Below are 26,659 nucleotides of genomic sequence, written 5' to 3'. Positions count from 1 at the left end.
AGGTTATTGACGGCTGTGACCAGGTCACGGATTAGGGCACTGACAGCTGTGATCAGGTCACGGATGAGGGTATTGACGGTTGTGATCAGGTCACGGATTAGGGCACTGACAGCTGTGATCAGGTCACGGATGAGGGTATTGACGGTTGTGATCAGGTCACGGATGAGGGTATTGACGGCTGTGATCAGGTCACGGATGAGGGTATTGGCGGCTGTGATCAGGTCACAGCTGGGCGGAGGTAAGGTCTGCACATATTCAGCTGCGTCTGAGCCGTTGAATCTCATATATGTCCGGCCCGCTGCAGGTGTGCGACTTCCTGGACAGCGAGAACACCACCCTGGTCTGGGACCACGAGCAGGAGGTGCCGTTCGCCTTCAGGGGAGACCAGTGGGTCGGCTTCGACGATGAGCGCTCGCTGATGCTGAAGGTAACTCCGGCGGCACCATGTCTGTTCGTTCACTCAAACAACCGATGATAGTTTGGAGTTCTGGAGCGCAGCGACTGCATGCGGTCATGTATTCCTCTTTTGTGTCATATTGCGAGGCAGAGTGACAATTTAAACGGGTTCTTGACATAAATTTAAGGCTCATCTCAAATGCCTTTGTAAGTTTTATTTTTTGCGCAGTGTATCAAAAATTTGCGTGGTGTAATAATGAAGGCATTGCAAAATCCGGCGGTGTAGTCTCGCATAGTGAGTTGAGGGGTGGGGGTGAAAATGACGAAAACAACTCGAAAATTACGTCAGCAAGCTGGTTTCTACCCGTCTGTCGCTTGCGTTGTTCACAAAGTTGGGGTGCTGAACCCCAAGCTGGCAGGGCTCGAGCTCCCTCGACTTAAGAAACTACACCCTTGGCAAAAGCTACGGCGGAAAGAAACTGAAAGAGCTGTCCAGTTTGGAGCGACTGAGATTCATTATCTAAATCGACGAGAAGTGTAAGCTCTGCTTTGTTCCGTCTGAGGAAGCGCACCCGCCCTCTGACCAGGCTACGGCCGGCGAGCTCAAAACGAGGTGCGCAGTGCTCCCGCGGAGACTCGAACAACCGTTAAAACACTGCTAGAGGAGCTATTGTTAAGTTCAGGGAGTCGAAGAGCGCGTTATCCGGTGCACTGATGTCGCTGAACATCAATTATCCCATAGACGTGTTGCGTGCAGGATAGTTGCGTGGTCGCCCGACTCAGGGGCGGGAGCCGAAGCCTGTCCGCAAGTCTGAATACCTTGTGAGGTGTTTGTTTCCAAGACTTTTGGCATGCCGCGCCGAGCGGCTGAGCCAATCTTTGCCAAACCACCACTGCCGTGTGCACCGATTCCGAGGAATGACTCTGGTTCCCACTTTGAACGGATCGGCACCGGGTGGTCAGCACCATACGGGCTGACTCTCCAGCCCCCCCCCCCCCCCCCCGCTCCGCTGACCGCCTGCACCAGGCCAGCTTGCCTCGCGCGCCTCCTCCAGCCATCACCGGTCCCGCCCCCACTCCAGGTGGACTGGCTGCGCGAGCTCGGCTTCGGCGGCGTGATGCTGTGGGCGGCCGACCTGGACGACTTCAGCGGCGCGTGCGGCAATGGCCGGTACCCGCTCATCGCTGCTGTCCAGGAGGCCCTCGACGGGTACCGGGTGCCGTACACCTACGACGGGGCGAGCGGTGCCGCTGCTGCCGCCGGCACTTCAGGGGCAGCTGCCGATCGTGAGTGGGCCGAGCAGTGGAGCAGGGGGAGGGGGCAAGCGGGAGGAGGTTTTGATCGCTTTAGTTGTCAACGTCGATAGCGGGAGGCCAATAGAAATGCTGGTCAGAAATGCCCAGGCTTGTAATTTTGCCAGCTGATTTGTTACGTAAGAGAGCAAGTAAAGTAGCTAAAACGGCTAAAAATGCATTTGAAACGGGCTGCTCCCAGACTTGATCCACTTTCGGCTCATAGATGGGGCTCCAGACCCCTCCCACGGGTGACAGAATATGGAACTAGGCTCTGAACATACCGTAATGTTTTGCACCAGGATGCGCCGTAACGTTCGCCCAAAGTCAGGCCGTGTCCAGGTGTCACCCGAGTGGTGCCAGACTCGCGATCCAGTGACACGGGTCGGACGGCCGCGTCCGTGGGCCGCCTGGCACCACACGTCACGGCTGATGGGGACACATCCATCGGGCGGGGGAGGGGGGGACGGGGGACGCGCGTCGCGCCCAAGTCAGCTCTCAGGGCAGAAACTGAAGCGTTTGGCTGACTTCGCACCCGGCAAACATGCCCCATATTGACCGCACCACGCTCTTTTCAGCCAACGAGGTTGTGTGCGACAACGACGTCGGCGAGGTGACGTTCCACAGGGACGCCTTGGACTGCAAGCACTACTACCTGTGCCAGGGTATCGTCCGTCACCACATGCCCTGCCCCAGCGACCTGGTCTTCAACGAGGCAGAGTCGGTCTGCGACTGGCCGGAGAACGTGGAGGCCTGCTGGGCATTCACCACTGCACCGCCGGCCATCTGAGCTCGTGGTGCTGCCGCCTGTGCGATGAAAGTGATGCAAGTGCTGCCATCTGTGGGCTTCCGGAGAAACTAACAGGCACCGAGCTGGTGCCATATGAGCCCGACGTGAGCGCTTCTCGGAAGAGGGGAGCGACACATGCTGGGCCTGCCATCTGTGCTTGACTTGAGCTAGTGGTCGTTGCTTCTACTGCCGGTAGGTTATTGCAGCCAAAAGCATGCGTGGTTCCCCTAAACGGCCCGTGGGATACCCGCCAGTCGCTCGCGAGGGATAGCCATGATAGCAAGTTTCCTGGCTTTCGCGTATGTACTACTGCCTCACAGTACTCGGCTCATGACTAAATTTATGGGCGCAAAATGTTCTCGGCTGTCGGTGTGCCCTTAAGCCCCAATCATTATCATGCAAAGACCAAATTCATATGTTGTGTCTGTCTCTACAGTTACTTCGCTGACTCATAATCAACGTCTCAATGTTTTTATTCCAACAAATGAGCAGTCAGTGCACTCGAAGACCTTGTATGTAATACACATACGTGCATCATCCACTGGTTTCCAAAAAACACGCGGTACCGTATAAAACAAAAAAGTGTAAATTAAACTTTCGTAACGTACGGAAGCCTTTTGTCCAAACGCATGCGGCATTGTACTAGACAATATGTTTATCGAACTTAAACAACGAACGGAAAATTTGAAACAAGGGCTTAACACGTTGTGCACTGCCCCAGCAGTATCCGTAATAAACTGAGCACCTGCACATTACCGTTTGCACGTGATGCAGTGCAAAGAGGTGCAAAGGGCCCAATTCAGATCATGGCGTAAATGTCATGGGCCACTTAAAATCATATGGTTCACGTCCAGATTTTGATACTTATTCGGTGTCACAGCAGATTAAGATGTTTCCAAGAGTCGTAGCGAAACACCTATCCTGCGGAGCTTTCAACACGCATTTAAGGTTTTACCACTAAAATGATCAAATTTGGCATTACATTTCACTGCAGCCTGGTGTGTGTCCGTCTCAGTATACAGTACGCAGTATGAAGTGCCCGCCCGCGGTAGGTCAAGAAAAATTCCCCGAAATGGTGCGCCCCGACGCTGGCTTACAGGGGTTTGCTATCGCCCCCCCCCCCCCCATCCAGCATTTTCAGCGAGTGCTCTATTTTTCTGCTGAAAAAGTGACGGGGCCCCTCTTTACCGGACGGAGCGGAGAAAGATACTCAACTAGAAGTGTAATTTTAAACATATACTAGTGAGAAAGATATAATCATCAAGAGCGGAAATATTTTCTCTACGAAAAATAGGCTCTAATGAATCGCACACTGACATGCAAACGTGCACTTCCAGAAGACATGCACTTTCCAATCTAGCTCACGACGCGACATGCGCATTTTCTTTGAACCCATCCAACAAGGCCATTTATCCAAACAGCTCACTTCACACCATGGCCAGAAAAAGAAAGCTCTCTCGTCAATACTCGTACAGTGGAGGTACGGTTTATTCATTTTCTGCACGATTAATATTGAGCAGCCCAAGGAGAAGACATCACACAATGCAGGTTTGAAGCTATGACACGTTACATCACACAAACACGCCCTGGGTTCTGTGCGGAGCAGTACATCAGCAGCTCACCTACACCAACTCCCAGCGCAAATGTATGCTTCCCTCAACACACGCTGCGAACTCCACACGCTCAGCCGTTGGGTTTGTCCGCAGGTGGGATAGGTCCCGGCACCACAGTACACCCGTAGGGTGCCGTGAAAGCCCTTCTGTTATCACCCCGCCCACCAGCGGGACATTGCCCCGACACGCAGGGAGCGCCCCTCTCCCACCCCCGGCCCCTCAGTCGGGCACCGCTCCGCCACCGTTGCCCAGTCTCTTCAGAACAAAGTCCACCACGGTCTGCACGAGCGCCTCCCTGTTCTGCCGCGTGACCTCCAGCAGGCGGATGTCGGGTCGGGAGCGCAGCTCGGCCAGCAGCGCCGGCTGCCGGCCGCGCGCCACCGGCACAGTCGCCACGATCACCGCCGCGCCGCCGGCGAACGCGGCGCGGACCGAGCGCTGAAACGGCGCGCTCAACAGCTCCATCTTGCCAATCTGAGGGGACGGGGCGGGGTAAGCGGCGACGAGCGGCGAAGCGAGACACGACGGAGGCGAGGCAGCTTCAGCTGGTCACGAGAGTGACAAGACAGCGCCACGAACGGCAAGAGCGCATCGGCCACAGGCTCCCTGAGCGAGCGTCGACACTGCCAGCCCATCAATGCCGCCGGTCCCGGTTCGGCCGAGACGGACCGGTGGTCACTGCACAGGCTCCCTGAGCGAGCGTCGACACCGCCAGCCCATCAATGCCGCCGGTCCCGGTTCGGCCGACACGGACCGGCAGGCACTGCACAGGTTCCCTGAGCGAGCGTCGTCACCGCCAGCACGTCCATGCCGCCGGTCCGGGTTCGGCCGAGACGGACCGGCACAGCCACACCGGCCGATCAGGCTGCGCATGCGGCCGACCTGGCTAGCGGCCACACAGCTGAGGCCTATCCAGACAGCCGCGCTGTGCGGCTGGGAAAGTGTCCCGAGAATGTGACGGCCTGGATGTGGGTGGTAACGCGCGGTGGAGTGTTCATAACCTATCGGTGAGTAGGTCAGCCTGACGACTGCGAGTACGACCAGTGCTACTCCGGGGCAGATCTGACTGGGTTGAGTTACAAGTGGCAGCGGCTGTCTGTGGCCCTGTTGCTCCCCCTCCCCCCCCCCCCCCACGCAAACACACATCTGCAAGACCAGAGCGCTCTTCTACAGAAATTTTGATTTAAGTGTTAAAGCCACTTCACCACATTTTTACAGCAATCCGGGCATATGAACACGAAAAGCACATTTGTAACAATCGGACTCTCCAAAAACGTGGCCTGACCCCACTGGCAAGACACCCGTACAAACGCCGTGACGGAAGCGGCCTCCCGGAACCCCCCCCCACTTCCGCACGAACGCAGGGTGGCGAAAGAAGCCCGACAGAACCTCCACTCCTGTGCGAACGTAGGGTGATGAAAGTAGCTTGACAGGGCCCCCATTCCAGCGGAAGCACTTCCCTGCCGCTGATCCACGTTTCACACGAGCAAAAGGAAGCAAACGACATGCCCACACCTCCAGATGGGCGTTCCATCAGCCACTTTGACTTCGCTCCTCACACGTGCCTTCCAGTGGCACCAGCCCGGAGATCCCAGCGCGTGCGCGTGCCCTGCGGGCGAGGCCTCACCTCATCGATGACCAGCACGCCGCCGGATGGGGCGCTAGCCATGGCCGACAGCGCGACGCGCTCGAACGACTCCAGGTCGACGGCGTAACGGCCGACGCAGGGCCGACTGCGGCCGCCGCCGGTACCGACGCGAGCCAGCGGCGCCCGGCCGCCAGTCAGCGTCACCACGTCGAAGCCCACACGGTCGCCGGACTGGCGCACCTCCTCCGTCACGAAGCCAGTCGCCGGCACTGGCGGTGACAATGCATACTTGGGTTAGCATTCAAGTCCATGATTGATTGTGGGTGTTGATTGAAGTGGGTTCAAGTTCTTCCCATGGTGGAAGGTGATGCCACTTAGTCAAGTGGTTCTGTAGGACAGCCAAAGATCTTGTGACAAACATAAAAAATCCTTGTCACTTTTATTCATTAAGGAATAGGTACTCAAGTGTACACTTTGTAATCTGTTGATATGGTGTCTGGTCATGCATAATTATTCATAAACCATGCCTGTTATATGTAATGCACTAGGCAATACATGCCATATCATAAACAGCATAGCATAACAATGAGTTTGCACAGCATTGCACAATAATGAGCAGATAACTAGTTATGTATGCAGGACTGGATGGCATCATGTTGAAGCATTTTTTTGGTCTGGGGCAGTGGAGGGTAAAAATGTTGGCTAGCTGCCCTATTCAAACATGTGTTGCTTAAACCACCATAGCCCCATAAATTGTGATATGGAATATGTAAGTAATTAACACATTAACTTGGCAGACTTTAAACTTGTGGGAGAGCAAAAGTCAGTGTACAAACCATTCTATCCTAGTAATGCACCAATGCCTTGACTGTGGGACCAACACAATGAATTGAAATCCCACCTGACTCACTGAGCAGCTGAAACAACCTTCTGATTATGCTAGTTTATCTACATGCCTCTGTCCATTCCACTCGTGATTGTGATGCCACTTAGTACATTGAGATGTTCAGATCATTATAAAATACATACAGATTACTAAGGACATAAATTCTTGCACCAGCAGGTATAAAATCATCCATCCATGGATGGGGCTCTGCCACAGCTATCAACTTACCATTTTTCAACTGCTCCAAAGCCCGCTGGAGAAGAGTGGTCTTGCCAACTCCGGGCAGTCCGGTGATCAGCAGGTGGTTCATCTGACTTTCTTCAGGTGGTGAGCTGTCTACAAAACATTTAAAGCATATTTACCTACCAAAATGAATGTGATTGATGCTAAGTTCATATTCTAAAATCATCATTGATTCCTGTAGTAGCTTATCAATGTAATAATAGCAATGTTTCCACAACAAAAATCCTTTCTAAGCCTACAACAGGTATCCTTCCTGCCAAAACAGAGTTTAGTTCTTGCAATGTTCATTGGATATTGCAAGGCAAAATAACATCAACAATCCGAGATGATATACTCAGGATATGGAGCAGCTTGCCTCAAGTACAAGGGAAAATTGAGGTTAAGATGCATGTTTATTATCCCGCTAACTGCTTGATCCTCACCCCTTCCCTACCGTATGTCTCTTATTCTCTCTCGTCTTTCCTTACCTCATTTTATAGACACGGAGTGCGCACTGCACAACGCACCAACGCTCACCCAGACGTAATGACTACCGAGGTCGCATATGAGGTAGCAGGTAAACCCACCTCTACGACATCCACGCGGCCCTGCACCCAACGCCGCACACCACGTAGCAATCCGCACGCACCACTTGCACAGCCCCCCCCCCCCCCCCCCCCCGACACACACACTAGCTGTTTACGTCCTTCTGTATGTCCGATATGCGTCATATATGCCTAATGTTTGGTAGCCTTTGATTGCATACAAAAGTAGACCCGGCGAGGAAAAACCTTGCCGTACCTGTTGCACTAAAGGGGATATTTTGAAGATGTTGAAGCAAGCAGCAGATATAATAAAACAAGCTCACTTATAAAAACTTGTATACCTTTTAGTGGAAAAGACTGCTCTAGACGGCGCAATCCTCTTTTTAGTTAGCATGCTCCTCAATGCTTCACTGTTTGATTATGTTATCGCACATTGCACATTGATTCATTCATTGACATTGATTCAGAGCCAAGTGACGGCTACTTTATCGGGAAATCGTACTCATGAACGCCAGATATGAAAGCTTCAACGGTTATATTTGCCTTGGTCTCTATCGCCGTATAACTTATGGAATGACGGGATTTGGATGATGCTACTATGACGTCACAAGGAGCAGATGACACAAGCAGATGGCATGCGATGAGTGACCGAAGCGCTGTGTTCGCAAGCACATGCGGGATTTCGACGACAGCGTAAGGTCCTTCTGATTTCATTTCAAGAGCCCAAGACCAATTTGGAGAACCTTGGAGAGATCGAGAGTACCCCGGCTGATGGACATTTAAGGGGCCGTCAATAGTGTGGGTCCTTCGATAAAATGGGAAAACCCAAGACCAATAGGAACAACACCTGAGCAATCCAGCGATCCAGGTTGATGCGGCAGGTCAACAAAGAGGCTCCTGTTGACACGCGCTCGGGTCGGGATCAATTTGACGCCCTCCCCAGTGGTCTTTTCAAAATGGTTTTCCAACAGCGCGGCGTAGCCGCGCCAAATTTTCCATCTATGTAGACTATTGAATAGCGAATCGTTTTGTGTCACAAATTTAGATGTACTTTGTAAGGTAACTGACCTACGGCAGGTCAAACGCAGACCATAGGTTCAGCGAGGTCAGTTTCTAGGGAATCGTTTAACCTGATGCAACAACGGAGTGTTAGACCAAGCCATACATTTCCGAAATACCTTTTGAGGTAAGCAAACAATTGAGTGAGCAGATTCCATTGAACTGGGATCAGGTGTGAAGGTCAGACCAAGGTCAAAACAACCCTGTTTTTTCACTCTCGGGCTTACAGCATGAGGTCATCTCTGTTGCACATTTGGAATCTATTGATAACGTAAACCGCATTATACGTCTTTCATAAACTTCCTAAAGGTCAGAATAGGTCACTGACCCAAAATGGCCTAGGTCATAATTTCGTTTTTAGGGACATACTGGCTAGTGCAACCTGTGTCGCTTCTTCAAATGTAAGGTTCAACTAGCGGTCTTATATGATTGTACTCATTAACAGCACCTGATATGCCATGACATTCAGTGAGCAGGTGAACTTTTGCATAGAACAGGTATCTAGGTTCTGGGTACACCTTGGACACCAAACGGAGTTTGACCTTGTTTTACCTTATTTGACCTGAAGGTCGTGACGTAGGAACCTCAAACTTTGAGGAAAGTGAACTCGGGCATTGTAGCGGACGTGTCGCCCAAGAATTAGAGGGTTCTAAGGCCTTAAGAAGGGCAGAGCCTTGAACTGCACTGAATAATCTTCAAAAAAGCATTTCAATTCAGACCCAATCGTAATGTAGAACACTCACTTCAAGGGTGTATTGCATTTCATTGAGAACTTTCAGAGCAAAGACTCTTGCATCAAAGTGAGGGGACCGATAAATACCTGACAGGATGTGGAAATCTGTAATGCCATGAACAGGGTCAAATCCCGACGCCACAGGATATGTTTCGCAGCCGCACTGACCACATTGCTTGTTAGCGAAGATACATCTTATGGACGCAATTTTTTCTAGCGGGCTACGGAGCGCAGCACAGAGAAGTACAAATTTGTGCATTTCACTCAGCGTACATTTTATGCATATGCGCGCACACTTTCTTTCGAAGAATAATCCTGCAGTTTGGTTTGTCATTTACGTTGTTAACTTTCCCGTTTCGCTTCCATTCGTAGGCACACTTTTCATCTATATGACAGTGTAGCTGTGGGAGGGTATTTCAAAGTCACCTTGGCATTCATGACGCAAAAATAACGCCATTCAAATCCTGCCACTTCATAAGTCATGCGGCAATCAAGGCCAAGACAACTAAAATTGTCAAGATGTTCATATCTGGTGATCGTGCGCACGGTTTTCAGATACAACGGGCGTCAATTGGTTCACTATCAATGCTGTGCAAGGTACGATGACGTGATCAAACCATGACGCATTGAGGAGCATAGTTGCTCAACAGAGAATTGTGCTGTCTAGAGCAGTCTTTTACACTTAAAAGTGTACCAGTAGTTATAAGTGATATTGTTTAATAATATCTTATGTTTGCTTCAATGTCTAAATGTGAAACATTCCCTTCAATACGCGCTCGGGGGGGGGGGGGGGATAAGTTGACTCACTCCCAAATGTTTTTCCAGAATGGTTCTCGAACCTAGGTTAAAACTAATCTGCCTTTTTACTTCAGAGCTTGACTCACGGGGTAGTTTCTAGTACTCATTTGTAATCCATTAACGACAGGAACCGCAGCAGACATGTCCTATGGATTTTTTTAAACGTAAGAATAGGTAACTTGGCAAAATAGGAGCCGTCTCGTAGGCATATGGTACCAATGACCTTATACAGGTCAAAAAGGTCATTGACCTTAGATGAGCACTATTGGGCCTTCGCTTAGAATAGGTATCTAACTTAACATGGGTTGCATGAGTAGCTCTGGGGCACTTAAAACACCAATTTAGAGTTTGTCGCTGTTTGACCTAAGTTGACCCCAAGACGTAGTCTAGTTACCTAAGATTTTGGCACAAGTGGGTTCACGTAAAGCTCAGCCTACCCTGTAAATTTGGTGTCTCTAAATATCTTAGCTTTTTGGATCTTTGGGGTCAAGTTGACCTTTACCCGAGCAAAGGGTTTTCAACCGGCCAAGCGGGCGCGTATTAAATTTCGCCTCCAAATTATGCCGGTGGCCTGGAATTTCATGATGGGATGGAGGGGGCAGGGCTCACATAATGAGGACTGCGCTTTGCCTAGGCTCTGATCTGGGAAGTATATCCTTCAAAAAAATGTTTCAACTAATTTCTATCAAAAAATATGCAGGCCGGCAAACCGGAAAATCGCATAAATTTGGGGGCACCTGGCATATTCTGTGGATCATGGCGGTGTAATCAATCGCAAAATTTCCAATGCTCCAATACAGGTGGAAACATTGAAAACATCATAAGTACAGTACAGAGTACAAACACAATATCATCATAACCGGAAAACGCGTTTGGTGACAAGATCGAACTGCGTTTGGTAGTGGAGCCCCCTACGACCGTGCAAACATGTGCCCCACACCAATGCGTGCTGAAATGTGTGCGGGAGGGCACAACCAGTTCAGACATCCATGTCATGCACAGACAGTTCAGAGACATCCGTGTCCTGCACAGCCAGTTCAGAGACATCCGTGTCCCGTACAGCCAGTTCAGAGATATCCGTGTCCTGACACTGCCATGTTCTCCATAAAAGCAAATGTGCGGAGTAGTACATCCTCGTTGCACGCGTGATACATCGATCTGCGGGCAGCAGCGGTAGATGTTGACAGAATATGACGACACTGTAGCCAAATGAGTCACCAAAACCGATACCAACACTGCTACCCAAAGCAAAGCTGAGGTAACGGTGTTCTTTGAGGTTCTATTCAGGAAGAGCATGACAAATTCCATTTAAAAAGACGATAGAGATCAAGGTCATGAAATAGAATTCCGTCACCGAACGTATTGCTTTCCGTGGTGCTTCTCTGCAATTTGTGACCAAAGAAGGTTTCGAATATACACTACTATCGGCTTAAATCTTTGCATGTAATTTATTATTTCAGACCTGTTCTACCACATGTATACGACAACGAGTGATTTTAGATCGGAGGAACAAGTCGTCAGCGACAACAGTCTTTTTCACAGTAATGAAGTCAAGAGTTTCAGCTTCATTAACGAATTCTACCGCGTTGCCAAATTCCACCGGAACTATACTACCTTAAACGCGAGGAACCACGCCCCTCTGATATGTGCCAGCGCTTCTTGGTCGGACATAAATACAAGATCCAAATTGGCAGTGACCTACTCTACATCTCACAGTAACTGACGCGGACCGCGGCCGTTCCCAACGGTTGGCATTACCTCTGTGTGGGGTATTGCTAACCAATAGCTATCCCATGCCACTTACATTAGCTGGCAAATATTGCCATCGGCGTTTTTGCGCCTGCCACTCTTTTACAACAGCTGCTGCACGCTTGCATGATGCTAGACAGGTAAACGTAGATTGGCCGAAAGGAAGGACGAAACGTAGGCATAGGAAAAGCTTGGCGGCGGCACCGAGGCAGTTCGAGGACATACACCAGAGCAGTTCGAGGACATACACCGGAGCAGTTCGAGGACATACACCGGAGCAGTTCGAGGACATACGTCGGGGCACTTGATCAACAGGCATGTAGGCGTGGACACGTCCCCTGTCCTAATGCCCCTGTGCCTAGCTCACTCAGCGGCGGACGGACGAGTGTTCGCAACAAACCCGCGCCGCTATCGGATTAGAGGGCAACGTGAAAAATCGCTCGACTCCAGGGACCGCGCTTTCTCCGACTTGAGCTCATCAAAAGCTCAAACGTCCTACACGTCATTCCATGCATCACACCGTCAACCAGTACCAGGAGGCGCATGGCAGACATGTCTGCGCGGAAATCACCACTGGGTGGTCGGGGGTGCTTCCCAAGCCCCACCCGCCGCGGTGCTGGTGTCGCCCCTGTAGCGACGCGTGACCTTGAGACTGGAGGGCCCTGACCGCCGCGACTATTTCCAGCTCGTGCTCCGCTCGTCCGCGCCAGGCGTCTCAGCGTCGCGGACCGCTGCGACCCACGTCTGTCTCCGCCTCGTCATTGGCTCGGAGGGACGCGGCTCGCGCGAGCTCGCTGCGAACACGACCAGAACCTGTGGCGTGTTGTGACGTCACGGCGCCGGGGATCGATAGTGGGCCGCGCCGCACCGCAACGCCGGGAGTACGGCCGACGCTGGGCCGGTGGTGAATCGGAGAACGGAGCGCCGGCGGAGACACACCAACATGTGGCACCTGCTTATCTGCGTGGCTGCGCTGGTGACCGCCGTGCAAGGTGAGGGCCACTCGTGTGAGCCAGTGATGTTGTCTGCTAAGAACGGGGAGAGGAGTGGGAGGCAGGAGTAGTGTCGCAATTGGGCGGTGGAATAATTATTTATGGTTGTTTCTTTTAAGGCAACGTACATTAAAATGCAGTTGAATTTAGGGCAGCGTGTTTGGCTGCATGTTTTGCAGCTCGCTTCCGCGTTGTTCGTGCGTCCCTGGCCGGGAATGCGCGTGACTGGGCGGCGGGACTCCCCACCCGCATGCGTTGGCGCGCCGGGGGCGGGAGTTGGCAGCGCGCTTCAGTACCCGTTCCGTTGAGCGCAGACCTCTGACAGAGGCGCCGCCAGCGCAGAGTGAATGGGAGGCAGTGTCTGGACTGAGGTTGGTTACATGGGACTCAGGTTACCCACACCACTCCGCATTTGTGGTGTGAAAAGCTCGCGGGAGCCCGCCAGCGAGGTTTTTGTGACAGACGAGACCAGGCGTGCTACATATCACGCTACTAGCGCGATATGCCATAGCTATCGCGTGCAATAGCGCTCATGACGTTTCGGCATGAGTTGGGAATTTGCTGAAAATATTCGACGTTGGTTTTGTGACAAGGTTAGTTAAATGACGTCATCAAGCAAGCAACGATTATCTTGAAAATTCAACGTTTTGTGGTTTGTGTTCATCGCCAGGTTTTTTGCTCAAAGTTTTTTTCGCAAGTTTTTTCTCGTCACCCCCCCCCCCCCCCCGCCCCCGAAAGTACGTCTTTAAAACGCCACGTCCTTTAAGGCATGAATCACCCTTGAGGGCATCTGTGCTGTGTATGCGGATCATGAGCATGAGGGCGTGGGGAAGTCATATCATGCATCGTGGGTAAAGTCATGATTCATTAGAGAACATTGATTATGGCTTGGGCCATGAAGATATGAATCATGACTTACTGATATGCCCTCTTAACGGGCGAGACTTCGTGAAAATGTTGGTGAGACATGACCAAAATCCATACTTGGAAGGAAGATTGCCCCGGGATTTTCACGTGCACAGAGGATGTGCAGGCTCAGGGTGACTGCTCCCGTTTCAACGGCGATGGTGGGCCGCCTCCGTCCGGACGTTCATGCGGCGGCGTGCGTGACTTTTGGACGATGTCAGGATCGATGTCAGGATCATCTCGTGCCTTTCGACGAGCTGATGCGCAGTGCGGTGCGACATCGAGAAGAGCACACGCCACGGGCGCTGAAGGTCCAGCGACTCTTTAAAGACCATTTCGACGTTCTGGCAGTCTGACTGACGTACAGAGCACACTTTTGAGTGCATGATGGTAGATGTGTTGCATTGCAAAGTGGAACATTGGGTTCAGTAACCCGGCAACCCATAGGTCACTCCATGACCTCATTGAACAAGTGGCACAGTCTTCGCAAAGACCATTCCCTCGTTTTGATTTCCACAAACACGTTTGTGGGCGCCCGGTGGTGAAATCGATACGGTCGCTCACAACACGCCGCTTATAGCATGATTGTTGCATTGATACAGCCATTCGGCGCCCGCTGGCCACACGGCTGTCGCCGTCCGATCATTCCCAGAACCAGAGGGCCACACTGACTCAGAACTCGCGTGACTGCTGCCAGCTGACTTTAAATGTCGTAGGTGAGATATGACGTCAAGTCATGTTGAGAGGCCTGGAGGTGAAAGGGTGGAGATTCGTCCACTATATGTTGCTGCCTTTCACTCTTGTCCCTGACACCACTAATACTGTCGAGTGGACGTGCCACGGTGATGGCCGCGCCGGTGTCCCCGTATAGATGGTGCTTGGTGGAGTACACAGGCAATCGCTATGGTCGCCGGCACATTGATATGTTTCCATGCGGCAGGTATTGATCCAGTCTCCCAGCTGCAGCTGACAATACTCAGCAAGTGTTGCCTGTGCCGGAGAAAAACTGCTGTCACATTCTCACGCTGACGCCTTCCAGTCTCACGCATTTGCTGGTTTGATGCTTTGCACGATAGCCGTATTTATAAGAATTACTCTGAGCATTTCTAAAACAAAATTGGAAAGTTTTCGGCGCGTGGTTTCTAGGCCGCACCTTTTATCAGGGCTTTTCGTAATCTCTGAGATAAAATTGTGGCTGGCGGCTTATAAGCCAGACCGTGCCTTTGTGAGCAGATGTGATGCTAGATCTATTCCTACCGAAACTTTTCGAAACTTCTTAAAAACATTCGATGTCATGCCTGACACAGAGGCCACAACAATTTTCGATGTCGCTCCGCGTCCCTGTTAATAGGCATGCAGTGATTACGGTACTTGCATTCCAAAACATCATTGGCGATGATTGATCTTTGAAGTAAATGATCCTCAAAAGCCGGCCTTGCTCCACACAGCAGCGATGTAAACAATAATGGCGCAACCAGTATCTGCTAACTGGGCTTGGAACTGTCCCCACCTGGGACGGCCCGCCCCGCGCAGGGCAACAGCGAAGGATGCATTGGAGCCCTGCAGAATGGCTGCACGTTCAGCCGATTCACTACCTACCTGGCTACTTTTGTTGAGCGGGGTTGCAAGCCGAGGGAGTCTTAAATGATTTAATTTTGTATTTGGGTGGCCTGGCTCGCTCGCCTTCGCCATGTGTTTTGATAAAGCTGTTATTTGTAACCCCTCCTTGGAAGTTTGTGCCGTTTTCAGCAATCTGAAGCCCAGTCCGTGGCGAGTTGACATGTAAATCGCTTATAATTTGCATGCAAGCTGCTTGACCAGGCGAAATTTTGGAAAGACGAAATGGTTTAAGAAGCGATTTTGTTGCAATTTGATTCTCTGCCGTTTGATAGCTGGTCAGTACATTCGAAGCAGGGCGTAATTTCGCAAAATGAGTTGTGGGGGGGGGGGGAGGGTCGAAAGATGAACAACAACTCAACCTACCTCTCCTCAAGGTAGAGAGGAGAGGTAGGTTGAAGCCAAAACCAAAAGCCGGCCTTGCTCCACACAGCACCGATGTAAACAATAATGGCGCAACTAGCATTTGCTAGCTGGGCTTGGAACTGTCCCCACCTGGGACGGCCCGCCTCGCGCCGGGGGAGGATGCATTGGAGCCCTGCAGAATGGCTGCACGTTCAGCTGATTCACTACCTACCTGGCTACTTTTGTTGAGCGGAGTTGCAAGCCGAGGGAGTCTTAAATGATTTAATTTTGTATTTGGGTGGCCTGGCTCGCTCGCCTTCGCCATGTGTTTTGATAAAGCTGTTACTTGCAACCCCTCATTGGAAGTTTGTGCCGTTTTCAGCAAACAGAAGCCCAGTTCGTGGCGAGTTGACATGTAAATCGCTTAGAATTTGCATGCAAGCTGCTTGACCAGGCGAAATTTTGTAAAGATCAAATGCTTTAACAAGCGATTTTGTATAACTTGATTCCCTGCCGTTTCAAAGCTGGTCAGTACGTTCGAAGCAGGGCGCAATTTCGCACAATAAGTTGCGGGGAGATGGGGTCGAAAGGTGAACAACAACTCAACCTACCTCTCCTCAAATAGGTAAAAAACCTAATTTGTCCCCAAATTTGCCCCACTTTCTTTTCAAGATGAGGGACTGGAGCCCAAGCTGAGAGGGCGGCTGAAGTCCCCTCTCCCTCCAAACGAATAGGAAACTACACACCTGATTCGAAGGAGAATGCAAGTGCTGGTCCGGCGCCGACAGCACGCGCAGCGAGTTGTGGGTGCGAGTGGTGGATGTAGACGTGACCCAGCCACTCCCCCCCCCCCCTCCCCGGGAAGGGGCTCGGGCAGCGCAAACGACGGAGCCTGGAAGCAGGACGTGGTGCACTTCCTTCGGGAAGACCAATTAGGGCGAGAGGTGCCCCGCCGGTCATTACTTAGCGCCGGCCAGCAGCCGCATTGGTCCCACCTGCATGGTGGAATGTGATTTCACTTCACAGCTGCGATGTCTTCTGCATTCGCACAAATTGAGGAGTGCCTCTCTGGCAAGTTGCCTCACAAATAGCGTGCAACAAAGGCGCAGGCGAGCTGTTACTCCACGTGGCACTAAAATCGCACCTTAGCCTTCCAAGGCATAAAATATGCGAGTCGTTTCAGTGAAATTTCAAGTTCAAGATATTTTAGAAGGCTGTAAACTTGAACTGTATTAGTGTTTTCAAGTAAGATGGTGGGTAATTGTGGCGTGTGCCAATAAGATTAAATGGCCCAACGAGTGAGCCGCATCGGTAGGGGGGGGGGGGGGGGTCGGCTGGCGCTGCCGCCGACCACTGGACTGTATCCTATGCTCGAACGTCAAGGTTATCAGATTTTCACGCGAGCAGAGCGTTTTGAATAACGTATTCTTATCAAAGTAAAATTTTAGAGGTTGCCAGTGCACCCTTTGTCTAAAGGAAATTGCTGGCGAGGGATGCTGAATGGGTATTCAGGCGCAGGCAGACAAAACTAAATGCGTTTGCTGAAGATAACACGGGATGTAGTGCTTAGCAAGGCGGTCCAGGAACAGTTGATTATACAGGGTAATTTCGAACGGAAAAATGTAAACCATAAAAGGCCAATTTGGAAATCCTTGCAATCGGGGATTAACACATCTGATCCAATTGCATGCGTATGTAGTTCAATTCCGCGAATGATTTACCGGTTGGCAGTACGCCAGTACTGAGTTCTCGCATGTGTAGTATAGATACATGCAAGGCGTCTGGCGCCGACATCAGAATCATCGGAGCAGAAACTGTCGTGTGAAATATGTTTTTCCTTATCATTTGTGTCCTCTCAATCATCACATTGGTTGGTATCCATATCATCCTCATCCTTGTTTTGTCCAAACTGACAGCGAGTTTGTCAGTGAGGTTAAACCCAGAGGTTGGGTGACCGGTGAATGCACATAATAAACGATCAAAGTATATACCTATTGGGGGTAATATCTGTACAAGGTAAATAGGTTCGTGTGGGGCCAGAAAGCCAAAGGGCGATTTTGAATCAATCCATGACGGAATGCGATTTGTGACTTGCTGGTTGGATGTGGTAAGGATCTCGGAAATTATGTGCCATCTGACCTGAATTTTTTTGTGTATTGGGCTGGTAACTTCCTAATTTTGGAAGAACTGGGTTGAGTTCACTGTGTTATAAGGTTTGGTCTAGAGCTTGTGAGCTCAAGCTCCAAATAATAGTGTTGATAGCATGAAAGTGAAGGCTCAGGCGAAAACGCTCTGGCGTTTTTCAATGGTTTGGAAGGCATCATGAGCGTCTTTCGGTCCTCCGGAGTCCATTAGTAATGCGATCCATAGGTTTGGTGGTCCGAAATTTTATATGTATATATACACATAGATATGTTATATATATATATATATATATATATATATATATATATATATATATATATATATATATATATATATATATATATATATATATATATATGTTTGTGCATTGTGAGTGTACGGTATTGCGCAACAATTCCAGGTGGTACGACAACGGGAAATAAAAATCTTGCGGTCGGGCTTGACAAGTCAAGAAGGCATAACTTATTGAGCTTGAACTGTACCTTTTATTTAAATGAAATGCGGATTTCAAGGCGCTAAATGTTCCGTGTCGTATCCCTCGTCTGGAATGGTTTTCTAAGAAAGCGGGCCCAGGTACCGTGGCTGTCTGGCTAATCCGGCGCCATGGCCCTGCCCTGCCGCCGGGTCGCGTGTCCGTGCCAGGAATTTCCACCCGCGGAAGCATGACTGGCCCTTCTGCGACCGCCGCCTCGGCGCCAGCATTATGTGCAAAATGGCGGCCGTCTGGAACCCGTCCCCCTTCCTCCTCCTCCCTCCCCCCTCCCGGTCCTCGTTAGGGGCGGACAGACCGGTTGTGGCGCTACTCTGCGAGTAACGCTTCACCATCTTCAGTATGATTATGCTGTTATTATATTGTTATTTAATTTACATGTTACATCATTGTTAATTATCAATGCGCTGCTGTGATATGCCAATACTATTACACTATGTTATGATTCAACCGCCCGTGTAAGTACGAAGGGCACTAGTGCTGCCGCGCTGTGGTGTGGGTGGGACGGGCAAAAATTACCCGAGTGTGAATTCGAACCGGGAACTCCCGAACAGAGACCGCTCAGTTTGGTGGCAGACTGTTCATGGCTGCACATACCATTATCTAACGACGCGGGAGGATGCAGTGCAGAACGCGCATCTGAGATAGTTACTAGCGATCAGAAACTTGCGCAGGATTTCGGGAGCGGGGGAAGGTACAACTCTTTTTAACTGAAAACGAAGTTTGGCATGCCGCAAGCGTGCGATTTCTTGCGCGCCCTAAAACAGCATTACATGATCTCGTTTTTTGCGGGTCGTAAAAAAGCATCGTTGGATCTCGATATTGCTTTTCAACATGTTTGCATGGGGTTTTAACTGTCAACGTCTAATCTTGTACCCATTAACGCATGCTATAAATTTGGTAAGAGGGAGCACATGGTAAGCCCCGGGGGCTGCTATGTCCATACGTACGCCCTCGCTGGCGGCCACGGACGCGACGACCTTCGGATGCCTCTCCCTACACCAGCTGTTGCGCGCGGGCTCTGGCGTGTGGAGAGCAGGAGCGCTGCGTGGTACCCGACAGCGGCTGCTGGTCTATATGCCGTGACGCGTGACTGGGGTGGCCTTGGCTCATTAATTTGTGATCACGCACGATTTCACTTGGGCGGTCGGCTGGAAGTGAACCCGATCGAATGGGCTGCGAGTTTGTTTGTTTTTTTTTTTTGCTTTTTTGGGAGAGGGGGGCTTTTGGTCTGCTTTTTTGTTCTTTTTGGGGGAAGGAGGGAGCTTTTGGTCTGTCTGCTGCCGTTTTCTTTACGTAGGTTTTACATAGGCTGATAGATGCTCAAGTTATCAAGTCGAGGGCTTGCAGGGCGCGGGAGGTGATGGGGGGGGGGGGAGGGGACAGGCAAGGGTAAGGTCTGAACCGCTAACCTACTGAAAATGGTACATTAATCCTCCTTGGGCTGACGCAAAGGGATAATCAAAAATTTCTACCGCTTTCCCTTTCCAGCTCAGAAAAACTTCCGTCTTCCTCACGGATATTTGTGCATATTGTCGGGCGAAGTTCAATGGATGCCGAGGAACGGCGGGCGTGGTCCGGACAGATTGTCCTTAAAGCGCGCTCTGCCACCTTGCGTCGAGTTACTGAAACAAAATATCGATTGCATGACGCATTCGGCGTCGGTCGCCCACCGCGGATTATCATACGTGTGTCGCGTCGCTTCAATATTTGACGCCTGGAAGAGACCCCTGGCCGGTAATACTGAGCGTCAATAGCATCAGTGTCATCCGATTAAACCATGTAAAGAACGGTGTGGCTGAAAATGTCCCGCTTCATGCACTTATGAGCTAGGAAGGGCGCGGGAATGTCGGACGAGTGTATCTTTTCATGGCTGACATGTGCGCTCATGTAACCATGTAACACTTGTCCATGTTACACTCTGTGTCGCATGTAGCACTAGCCACGGTTCGGCTAGATCGAGAGTAGTACAATCAGTGCTGTCACGGCTGAAAAAGCGCTGGTTTCTAAGGGCTTATGCCAAAGCCAGAACTTTGCAGAATTAGTTCCTACAGCGTATTGAGCAAATGCCTGCCGTTGTGGAAGAGATATAAAGCAGAATCTGATGCAACTGATTTTCGCGGGTGTGCCCTAGAAGGCAATACTGTTTTTGTTTGGTGGACCGACTCCCTCCAACTGCAAAATATAGGCGCCCCCAAATATGAATGCAGTGTAAAGATCACATGGATGTGACATATGACATAATTTGAAGACGCTGAGACTGGTGAAGTTAAGTAGCAGTTAATTGTCCAGGTGACAATGAGAGCTTCAACGTCCAGGACACGTTTGGGACTTTTCGGCTCCCGTCGATGATTTCCCAGGTTGCATATGAAATGGGGGAAACCCCGGGTTCACACCTGCTCCTGTCGATACCCTCCAGCCCGCTGTCCTGGGCTGCTGGTGGAATCGGGGAAACCCCGGGCTCACACCTGCTCCTGTCGATGCCCTCCAGCCCGCTGCCCTGGGCTGCCGGTGGACTCAGGGAAACCCCGGGATCACACCTGCTCCTGTCGATGCCCTCCAGCCCGCTGCCCTGGGCTGCCGGTGGACTTGGGGAAACCCCGGGCTCACACCTGTTCCTGTCGATACTCTCCAGCCCGCTGCCCTGGGCTGCCGGTGGACTCGGGGAAACCCCGGGATCACACCTGCTCTTGTCGGTACCCTCCAGCCCGCTGTCCTGTGCTGCCGGTGGAATGGGGGAAACCCCGGGATCAGCCCTGCTCCTGCCGGCACCGCTCAGCCCTCTGTCCTGGGTTGCCTATGGAATCGGGGAAACCCCGGGCTCACACCTGCTCCCGCCGGTACCTCTCAGCCCTCTGTCCGGCCGCAGAGTGCTGATCTGATATCTGGCTCGGTTCCCAAGTGCGGTTCGCAGGGTTGAGTTGCTATGTATTCCAACGCAATGATACGGGCATTGCTCGCACCTAATGGTATTGGTCTTACTGAATGCCTGCTCAGTAGCACGGCAGCCACGGAGCACCCACTCCTGGCACGATGGTACTACAAGGGGTGCTGGTTTGTAGCAGTTCTGGGCGCAAGGAAGTACCATACGGGTATGGGAACTTGAAGTTTTCCAATCGAGATGCCCTTGATACACGGACACTGTTCGAACGACACCACGCTCATGCCTTCCACATCGACACACACACAAACACACACGATACCTGGCACTCTCCGTTTCTGATCTGATAGCGCCCTTGCTGAACTGCTGGCCACCTTAGTCCTAATCTGACCATAGCCGCGAATTAATTTTCAGGAAAGTTCAATGGTTGCACCTACGAGCTAATCAGTGAATCTTCAAAGTTCAGCCCAGCACATAGAGTTCCATCAGTCCATCAAAGTCAGACCAGATCGGAAAACCTTGTGGTTTATTGTCGCTGGAATACCTCAAGGCCCCGTAAAGTAATACGAGTCGGGTGGAGCCGACCTTCAGTAAAATCTCTGACCCTCGTCCGGCTCGGCGAATTTCCACCATGACTGGTGTCATTCGTCGTGCCGTGCCGGAGCGTGTTTACTGACGTGCGCTGCCGGTTCTGGCACGGACCCCAGTCAAGGTCGCTCATGTCTCCGCAGGACTTTTGGCGAGGTCATTTTACTTGCTGCGGACGTGCTGTTACGTCGGGATCCGGCCACCGTGCCCGAGGCCCCCAGTAAGCGAATGTTTCATTCCCAGTGGAAATCACACGGCATGGACACGGCATAGATAAACGCTGGCAATGACCCCTGATTCGCGGATGCTCGCGCTCACTCTCGCCGTAACAGTGCTGAGCGCGGCTATAGCTGTCCGCAACCGCGGTGTGAGCCGGCAGCTTCCGTTCCCGAAAATGTCCTCGGCAATGACGGCGTGAAATATCGCGGCGTCCGAGTGGGACCCAAGTCTGCGTCGGCCCGCGCATCAGTGGACAGGACATTCTCATCATTGAGATCAGGATATATGATTGAATGTATATATTTATATATCTATATATCTATTTATCTATCTATCTATCTATATATATATATATATATATATTATATATATATATATGTGTGTGTGTGTGTGGTGTCACGTAACACGTGTGTGGATAGTGGTATAATATATATATATATATATATGTGTGTGTGTGTGTGTGTGTGTGTGTGTGTGTGTGTGTGTGTGTCACGTAACACGTGTGTGGATAGTGGTATAATATATATATATATATATATATATATATATATATATATATATATATATATATATGTGTGTGTGTGTGTGTGTGTGTCACGTAACACGTGTGTGGATAGTGGTATAATATATATATATATATATATATATATATATATATATATATATATATATATACGGGGATGTATGTATGTGTATATGTATTTATATATCTTTGTATTGATTTATATGTTCCAGCAATGCCGTTGCCATCGGTTCTGCCCCATGTCCCTGCCGTCCCAACGGTCGGGCAGCGCCACTCTCACACCCGGCGGCCCGTTTCAGGCACGTGTGACTCCGACACGCTCTACTTCGGCGACCTGAATCCAGCCACCACCTCGCCGTACCAGCTGCAGGTGATTTCCGCTCTGGGCACGTACGTACTTGAGCCGAACAACGTGTCGCTGGTGGCGTACCGGCACATCGGACGGCCTGACCAGTTCCTGCTGCGGGAGCCCACCGCGGCCGCCGTCAAGCGCTGGGTCGTCGCCACCCTGCCCGACGACAAGAAGCCGGAGCGCGTGCAGCACGCCTACGAGGCGTGGCCGGAGTCGGGCAACATCCTGGCCACGGGTGAGTTCGAGGACGAGCCTTGGAGCGCCGGCGCCGGCGCGTGGCTCGTGCGCGACTGCGACGAGGGCCGCTCGCCGCTGGCGACGCTCAACGTCAGCTGCGTGCCGAAACACTTTGGCCAGTGCTCGACGGACCGGTGGCGCGTGACAGGGCCGGCGGGCGGCGACTCGTTCGACGTGCTGACACCGTCGTCGACCTACGTCAACGGTCGGCGCCAGTACACCTCGCTCACGGAGAAGCTGTCTGTGGGCGCCGACGGCCGCTGGCGGCTGACCAGCGTCCTGCCGGGGCAGGGCAGCCTCGTGTCGTCGACGCCGGCGGAGCGGCTGGAGTTCGTGCGCGGCTGGCGCGCCGTCGACGCCGCTGGCCAGGAGACGGACGCGCCCGGCAGGAGCGTCCAGTGCGAGCCTATCCCAGCGCCCGGCGGCGAGGGCGGCGACCCGTGCGCGACGAACCCGTGCAAGAACGGCGGCACGTGCCTGCCGGCGCCCGACGACCCGGCGGCGTACCTCTGCCGCTGCCGCTTCGACAGCGTGAGCCTCAACTGCATGGAGGTGCGGGAGTGCAAGCCGCCGCCGACGGTGGCCAACGGTCACTTGCTCTTCACCAGCGACTTGTCACCGCACGGCAAGGCCTTCTACCGCTGTGACGTCGGCTACTTCATCAAGAATGCTGACACGAAGGCCGACAAGAAGGCCAACGCCTTCGCTACCTGCGACGGCGCCAGGTGGCAGAACGTGCCGACTTGCGTGCCCATCACGACACAGGTGACCATTGCGGCGGCGTACGTGCACAGCTGCGACTTCGACGCCGGCTGGTGCGACTACCGGCACGCGCCGACGCTCACCCTGTCGGGCCGCTCGTCCGGCTGGGAGCGCGTGAGCGCGGCTGGCCGAGGCTACGCGGCCGAGGTCCGCGGCAGCGGCGACGGACGCCGTCAGGGTGGCGCGCCTGGAGACCCCCTGCATGTTCGTGCCGGCCGAGGGCTGCGTGGCGGTCGACGTGCGCCTCGGCGGCGGCGCCGGCGGTAACGCCACGCTAACCGTCATCGACGACGATGAGGTGGTCCTGTGGCAGACCAAGAGCAGGACGGACTGGACGACGGCGACGCTGACGCTGCCGCCTGGCGGCAACCGGCTGACGTTCGAGGCCATCACGGAGGGGGGCGGCACGAGCGTGGGCGTCGACAACGTCCGCGTGTTCCAGTGGAACTGCAAGCAGGTCGGAAAACTGCTGTTCTCGAGCGCGAGTAGCGGGTCGGTGCAGGAGAAGCTGCTGCCGCTGCTGTCGCTTCTGCTGCTGCTCGTTTACAGCGGGTTTGCTGGTGTCCTCGAAGCTTAGAGCCTGGGGACCTGAGCGGTCGGAGTCTCGCAACTGCAGAATGTTACAAACGGAGAGCACCGTTTTTTTTCGGGCTTTGAGCCTGAAGCATGAAGTCCTAGGGGTGTAGCTCCGAAAACGTGGAGTCCTCGCAGCCTAGAGGCCAGACGTACGAGTCCTCGGTGCCTGAAGTCCTCGGAGTCCCAAATTCTCGGGCCCGTGCTCGTCGGAGCCTGGAGCATTGAATCTCTAGACAAAAAGCCCGCCAACCCATCGCGACCTTTGGCGGGAAGGGTGGGGGGGTGGGGGGTGGGGGGTATCATTGGGACTTGCAGCCCGCGCGCCACCGCAGGGGGCTGGACAGCTTACAATCGTGCTTCTCTGCGCATGACACGGTGGTGAACGGAAACAGCGGCCACTTCCCGCTCAGAGACAACAGGCGCTCTCGGCTTCGCGTCGCCTGTATTCTATCTGCGGCTTGCGGTCTGCCGGCGCCACCGAAGCCAGACGAACTCCAGACTGAGCGTTGGGACACTGATTTGTGAGGAGCCGGCCAGTGCGCATTTCGCCGGCGGGGACCCACGCGACCGGAGGGCGGGCACTGGCGTGGCTTCCGGCAGAGCACCGTAGCCACGCCCGTCGCCCCACACACGAGCAGCGGGCGGGCCGGGCAGGTGACGGTACTCGTCAGCAGGCGGCAGACCTTACAGCCTGCCTACCTGAACTCTATAGCCCGGACCCAGCAGCTTGGACTCTACAGCCCGTACTCTGGAGCCTGGACTCTACAGCCTGGACTCTATAGCCTAGACTCTACAGCCCGAACTCTGCAGCCCGAACTCTGTAACTTGGACTCTACAGCCCGGACTCTGCAGCCCGAACTCTGTAGCTTGGACTCCACAGCCCGGACTAAATAGCCTGGAGTCTCCAGCCTGGACTCTACGGCTTGTACTCTGCAGCCCGGACACTACATCCTGGACTCCACAGCCTGGACTCCACAGCCTGGACTCAACAGCCTGGGCTCCAGGGCTGATCCCGGATCGCGTGAGGTCCGCCTATGCTGGACCTCACGTGCTCTGGCGTCCGCTTCGTAGTCCAGGCACGTGTCTGGTTCCTTATAATTTGTTTCCGTGTTTTCGTGTCGGGTGGAGCTACAATCGTGTCGCTGTAAGCGTATACGACGCACTGTGGTGTCAGCCGCGGTAGCAGACCTGACGGCTTCAAGGCGGACCCTGCGTTGAAAGCGTATGATTAGTTCAAAGTTTTTGTTGTGGATTGTGGGGTCGGCTTTTCGCGGCGTGGAGCGTGCAGGACCGGACACTCGGCGGCGTAGGGCGTGCAGGGTCGGACACTCGGCGGCATGGAGCGTGCAGAGCCGGGCACTCGGCGGCATGGAGATGTGTGTCATGCCTGAGACGGGATGTGATAAGGACGCTTGCGAACAAGCAGCGTGGGTGGCTTGTTTGGATGGGGAATGGATGAGGTGCATGGCTTGGCTAGGCTAATACGCTGCAGCCGCGAGCGTTCTGTATTACTTTAAACGGGTTGGGCGCGCCCATGCGCTCTCGTTTGTTGTGGCACTCGTAGTTAAGAACCGACCACTTAATTGTTTACATCGCGCCACTCCTAGATTAGAACCGAACGCTGGTACTTCTATACTCTAGCTGCGGACGACGTCCCGTTGTCAACAACAGTCTGAAAGAGCGGGCTGCGCACCATGGTTGGAGAACATCTCCAGCAGAAAGTCACTGTCTCACCCCGCGGCTCTCAGCGTGCCAGTATGACGTACGGCCTCACGGACGTTAGCCGTGATGTTACAGCGCAGCCGTATGCCATGCAGCAACCTGGTGTCTGCACCTTTATGTTATGCCGGCTTTGTTTGGCATCTCTCGCGCCAGCTTGTGTTAATTGTTTGTTAATCTGTTGTTAGGGTGTGCCAGCCCCAAATGCTACCGGGCGATGCTCAGTTAGCAATAGCCCGGAAGCTGGGAGACGGGGCTTGGTGTAGAGCCGGGAGTCGTCGCTTGTCTGTAGTGATCGCGCGAAAGGAATTATTGGAAGGATGTTAAATCGATGGTGCCAGCGACGCACTGCATGCTGTTGGCGCGCCTTACGCCATCTCGCTCCTTACATCTATGTATGTATTTTGAAGAAACTTTGGAACATTGGAGGATGTAACTCAGCAAGGAAATGTGCCACAGTTTTAAAGCGCGCTGCGCGAGTTGCGTAGTTTTTCGGAATGGTGTCAGGAGCAGTGTTTCGTACGTGAACTGATTGATGCTGGTGCGCCATTAGTGGCCCGGATTGTGGCAGCTGTTGTAGAGAAATATTTTAGCCGGCGCTGCGTTGAGGCGATATGTTTTTGCACGTCAAGGTC

The 26,659-nt window shown here is 52.6% G+C and overlaps 3 protein-coding genes across 4 annotated transcripts in view; 2 read left to right on the top strand and 1 right to left on the bottom strand.

Moving 5' to 3' along the window:
* The window catches only part of LOC119113955 (putative chitinase 10), a 35,150-nt gene extending 32,144 nt beyond the window's left edge, over window positions 1–3,006 (top strand). The window contains exons 18-20 of the mRNA XM_037238192.1: window positions 305–427; window positions 1,479–1,683; window positions 2,268–3,006. Coding sequence (XP_037094087.1) covers window positions 305–427; window positions 1,479–1,683; window positions 2,268–2,479 — 540 coding nt within the window. The 3' untranslated portion in view covers window positions 2,480–3,006. The remainder of the gene's footprint in view (window positions 1–304; window positions 428–1,478; window positions 1,684–2,267) is intronic.
* A 1,291-nt stretch (window positions 3,007–4,297) lies between these two features.
* On the bottom strand, window positions 4,298–7,385 carry LOC119114258 (cancer-related nucleoside-triphosphatase homolog). Of its 2 annotated transcripts, none has more exons than XM_037238460.1 (4): window positions 7,277–7,385; window positions 6,795–6,902; window positions 5,720–5,949; window positions 4,298–4,566 (listed from the first exon to the last, which is right to left on the bottom strand). In XM_037238460.1, exons 2-4 carry the CDS (start codon window positions 6,874–6,876, stop codon window positions 4,312–4,314), a joined length of 567 nt encoding a protein of 188 aa, XP_037094355.1. In that variant the 5' UTR covers window positions 6,877–6,902; window positions 7,277–7,385; the 3' UTR covers window positions 4,298–4,311. The 2 variants fall into 2 exon arrangements, with proteins under 2 accessions (XP_037094355.1, XP_037094356.1); XM_037238461.1 differs by having other exon boundaries at window positions 7,326–7,376.
* A 5,060-nt stretch (window positions 7,386–12,445) lies between these two features.
* On the top strand, window positions 12,446–24,306 carry LOC119113554 (uncharacterized). Its single transcript, XM_037237851.1, has 3 exons — window positions 12,446–12,664; window positions 22,678–23,933; window positions 24,043–24,306. Exons 1-3 carry the CDS (start codon window positions 12,616–12,618, stop codon window positions 24,304–24,306), a joined length of 1,569 nt encoding a protein of 522 aa, XP_037093746.1. The 5' UTR covers window positions 12,446–12,615.
* The last annotated feature ends 2,353 nt before the right edge of the window (window positions 24,307–26,659 follow it).

Source organism: Pollicipes pollicipes, unplaced genomic scaffold (assembly GCF_011947565.3).
Source record: "Pollicipes pollicipes isolate AB1234 unplaced genomic scaffold, Ppol_2.1 Scaffold_7262;HRSCAF=8765_pilon_pilon_pilon, whole genome shotgun sequence".
In the NCBI taxonomy this organism is placed as follows: domain Eukaryota; kingdom Metazoa; phylum Arthropoda; class Thecostraca; order Pollicipedomorpha; family Pollicipedidae; genus Pollicipes; species Pollicipes pollicipes.
This window is presented reverse-complemented; position numbering and strand designations above follow the sequence as displayed.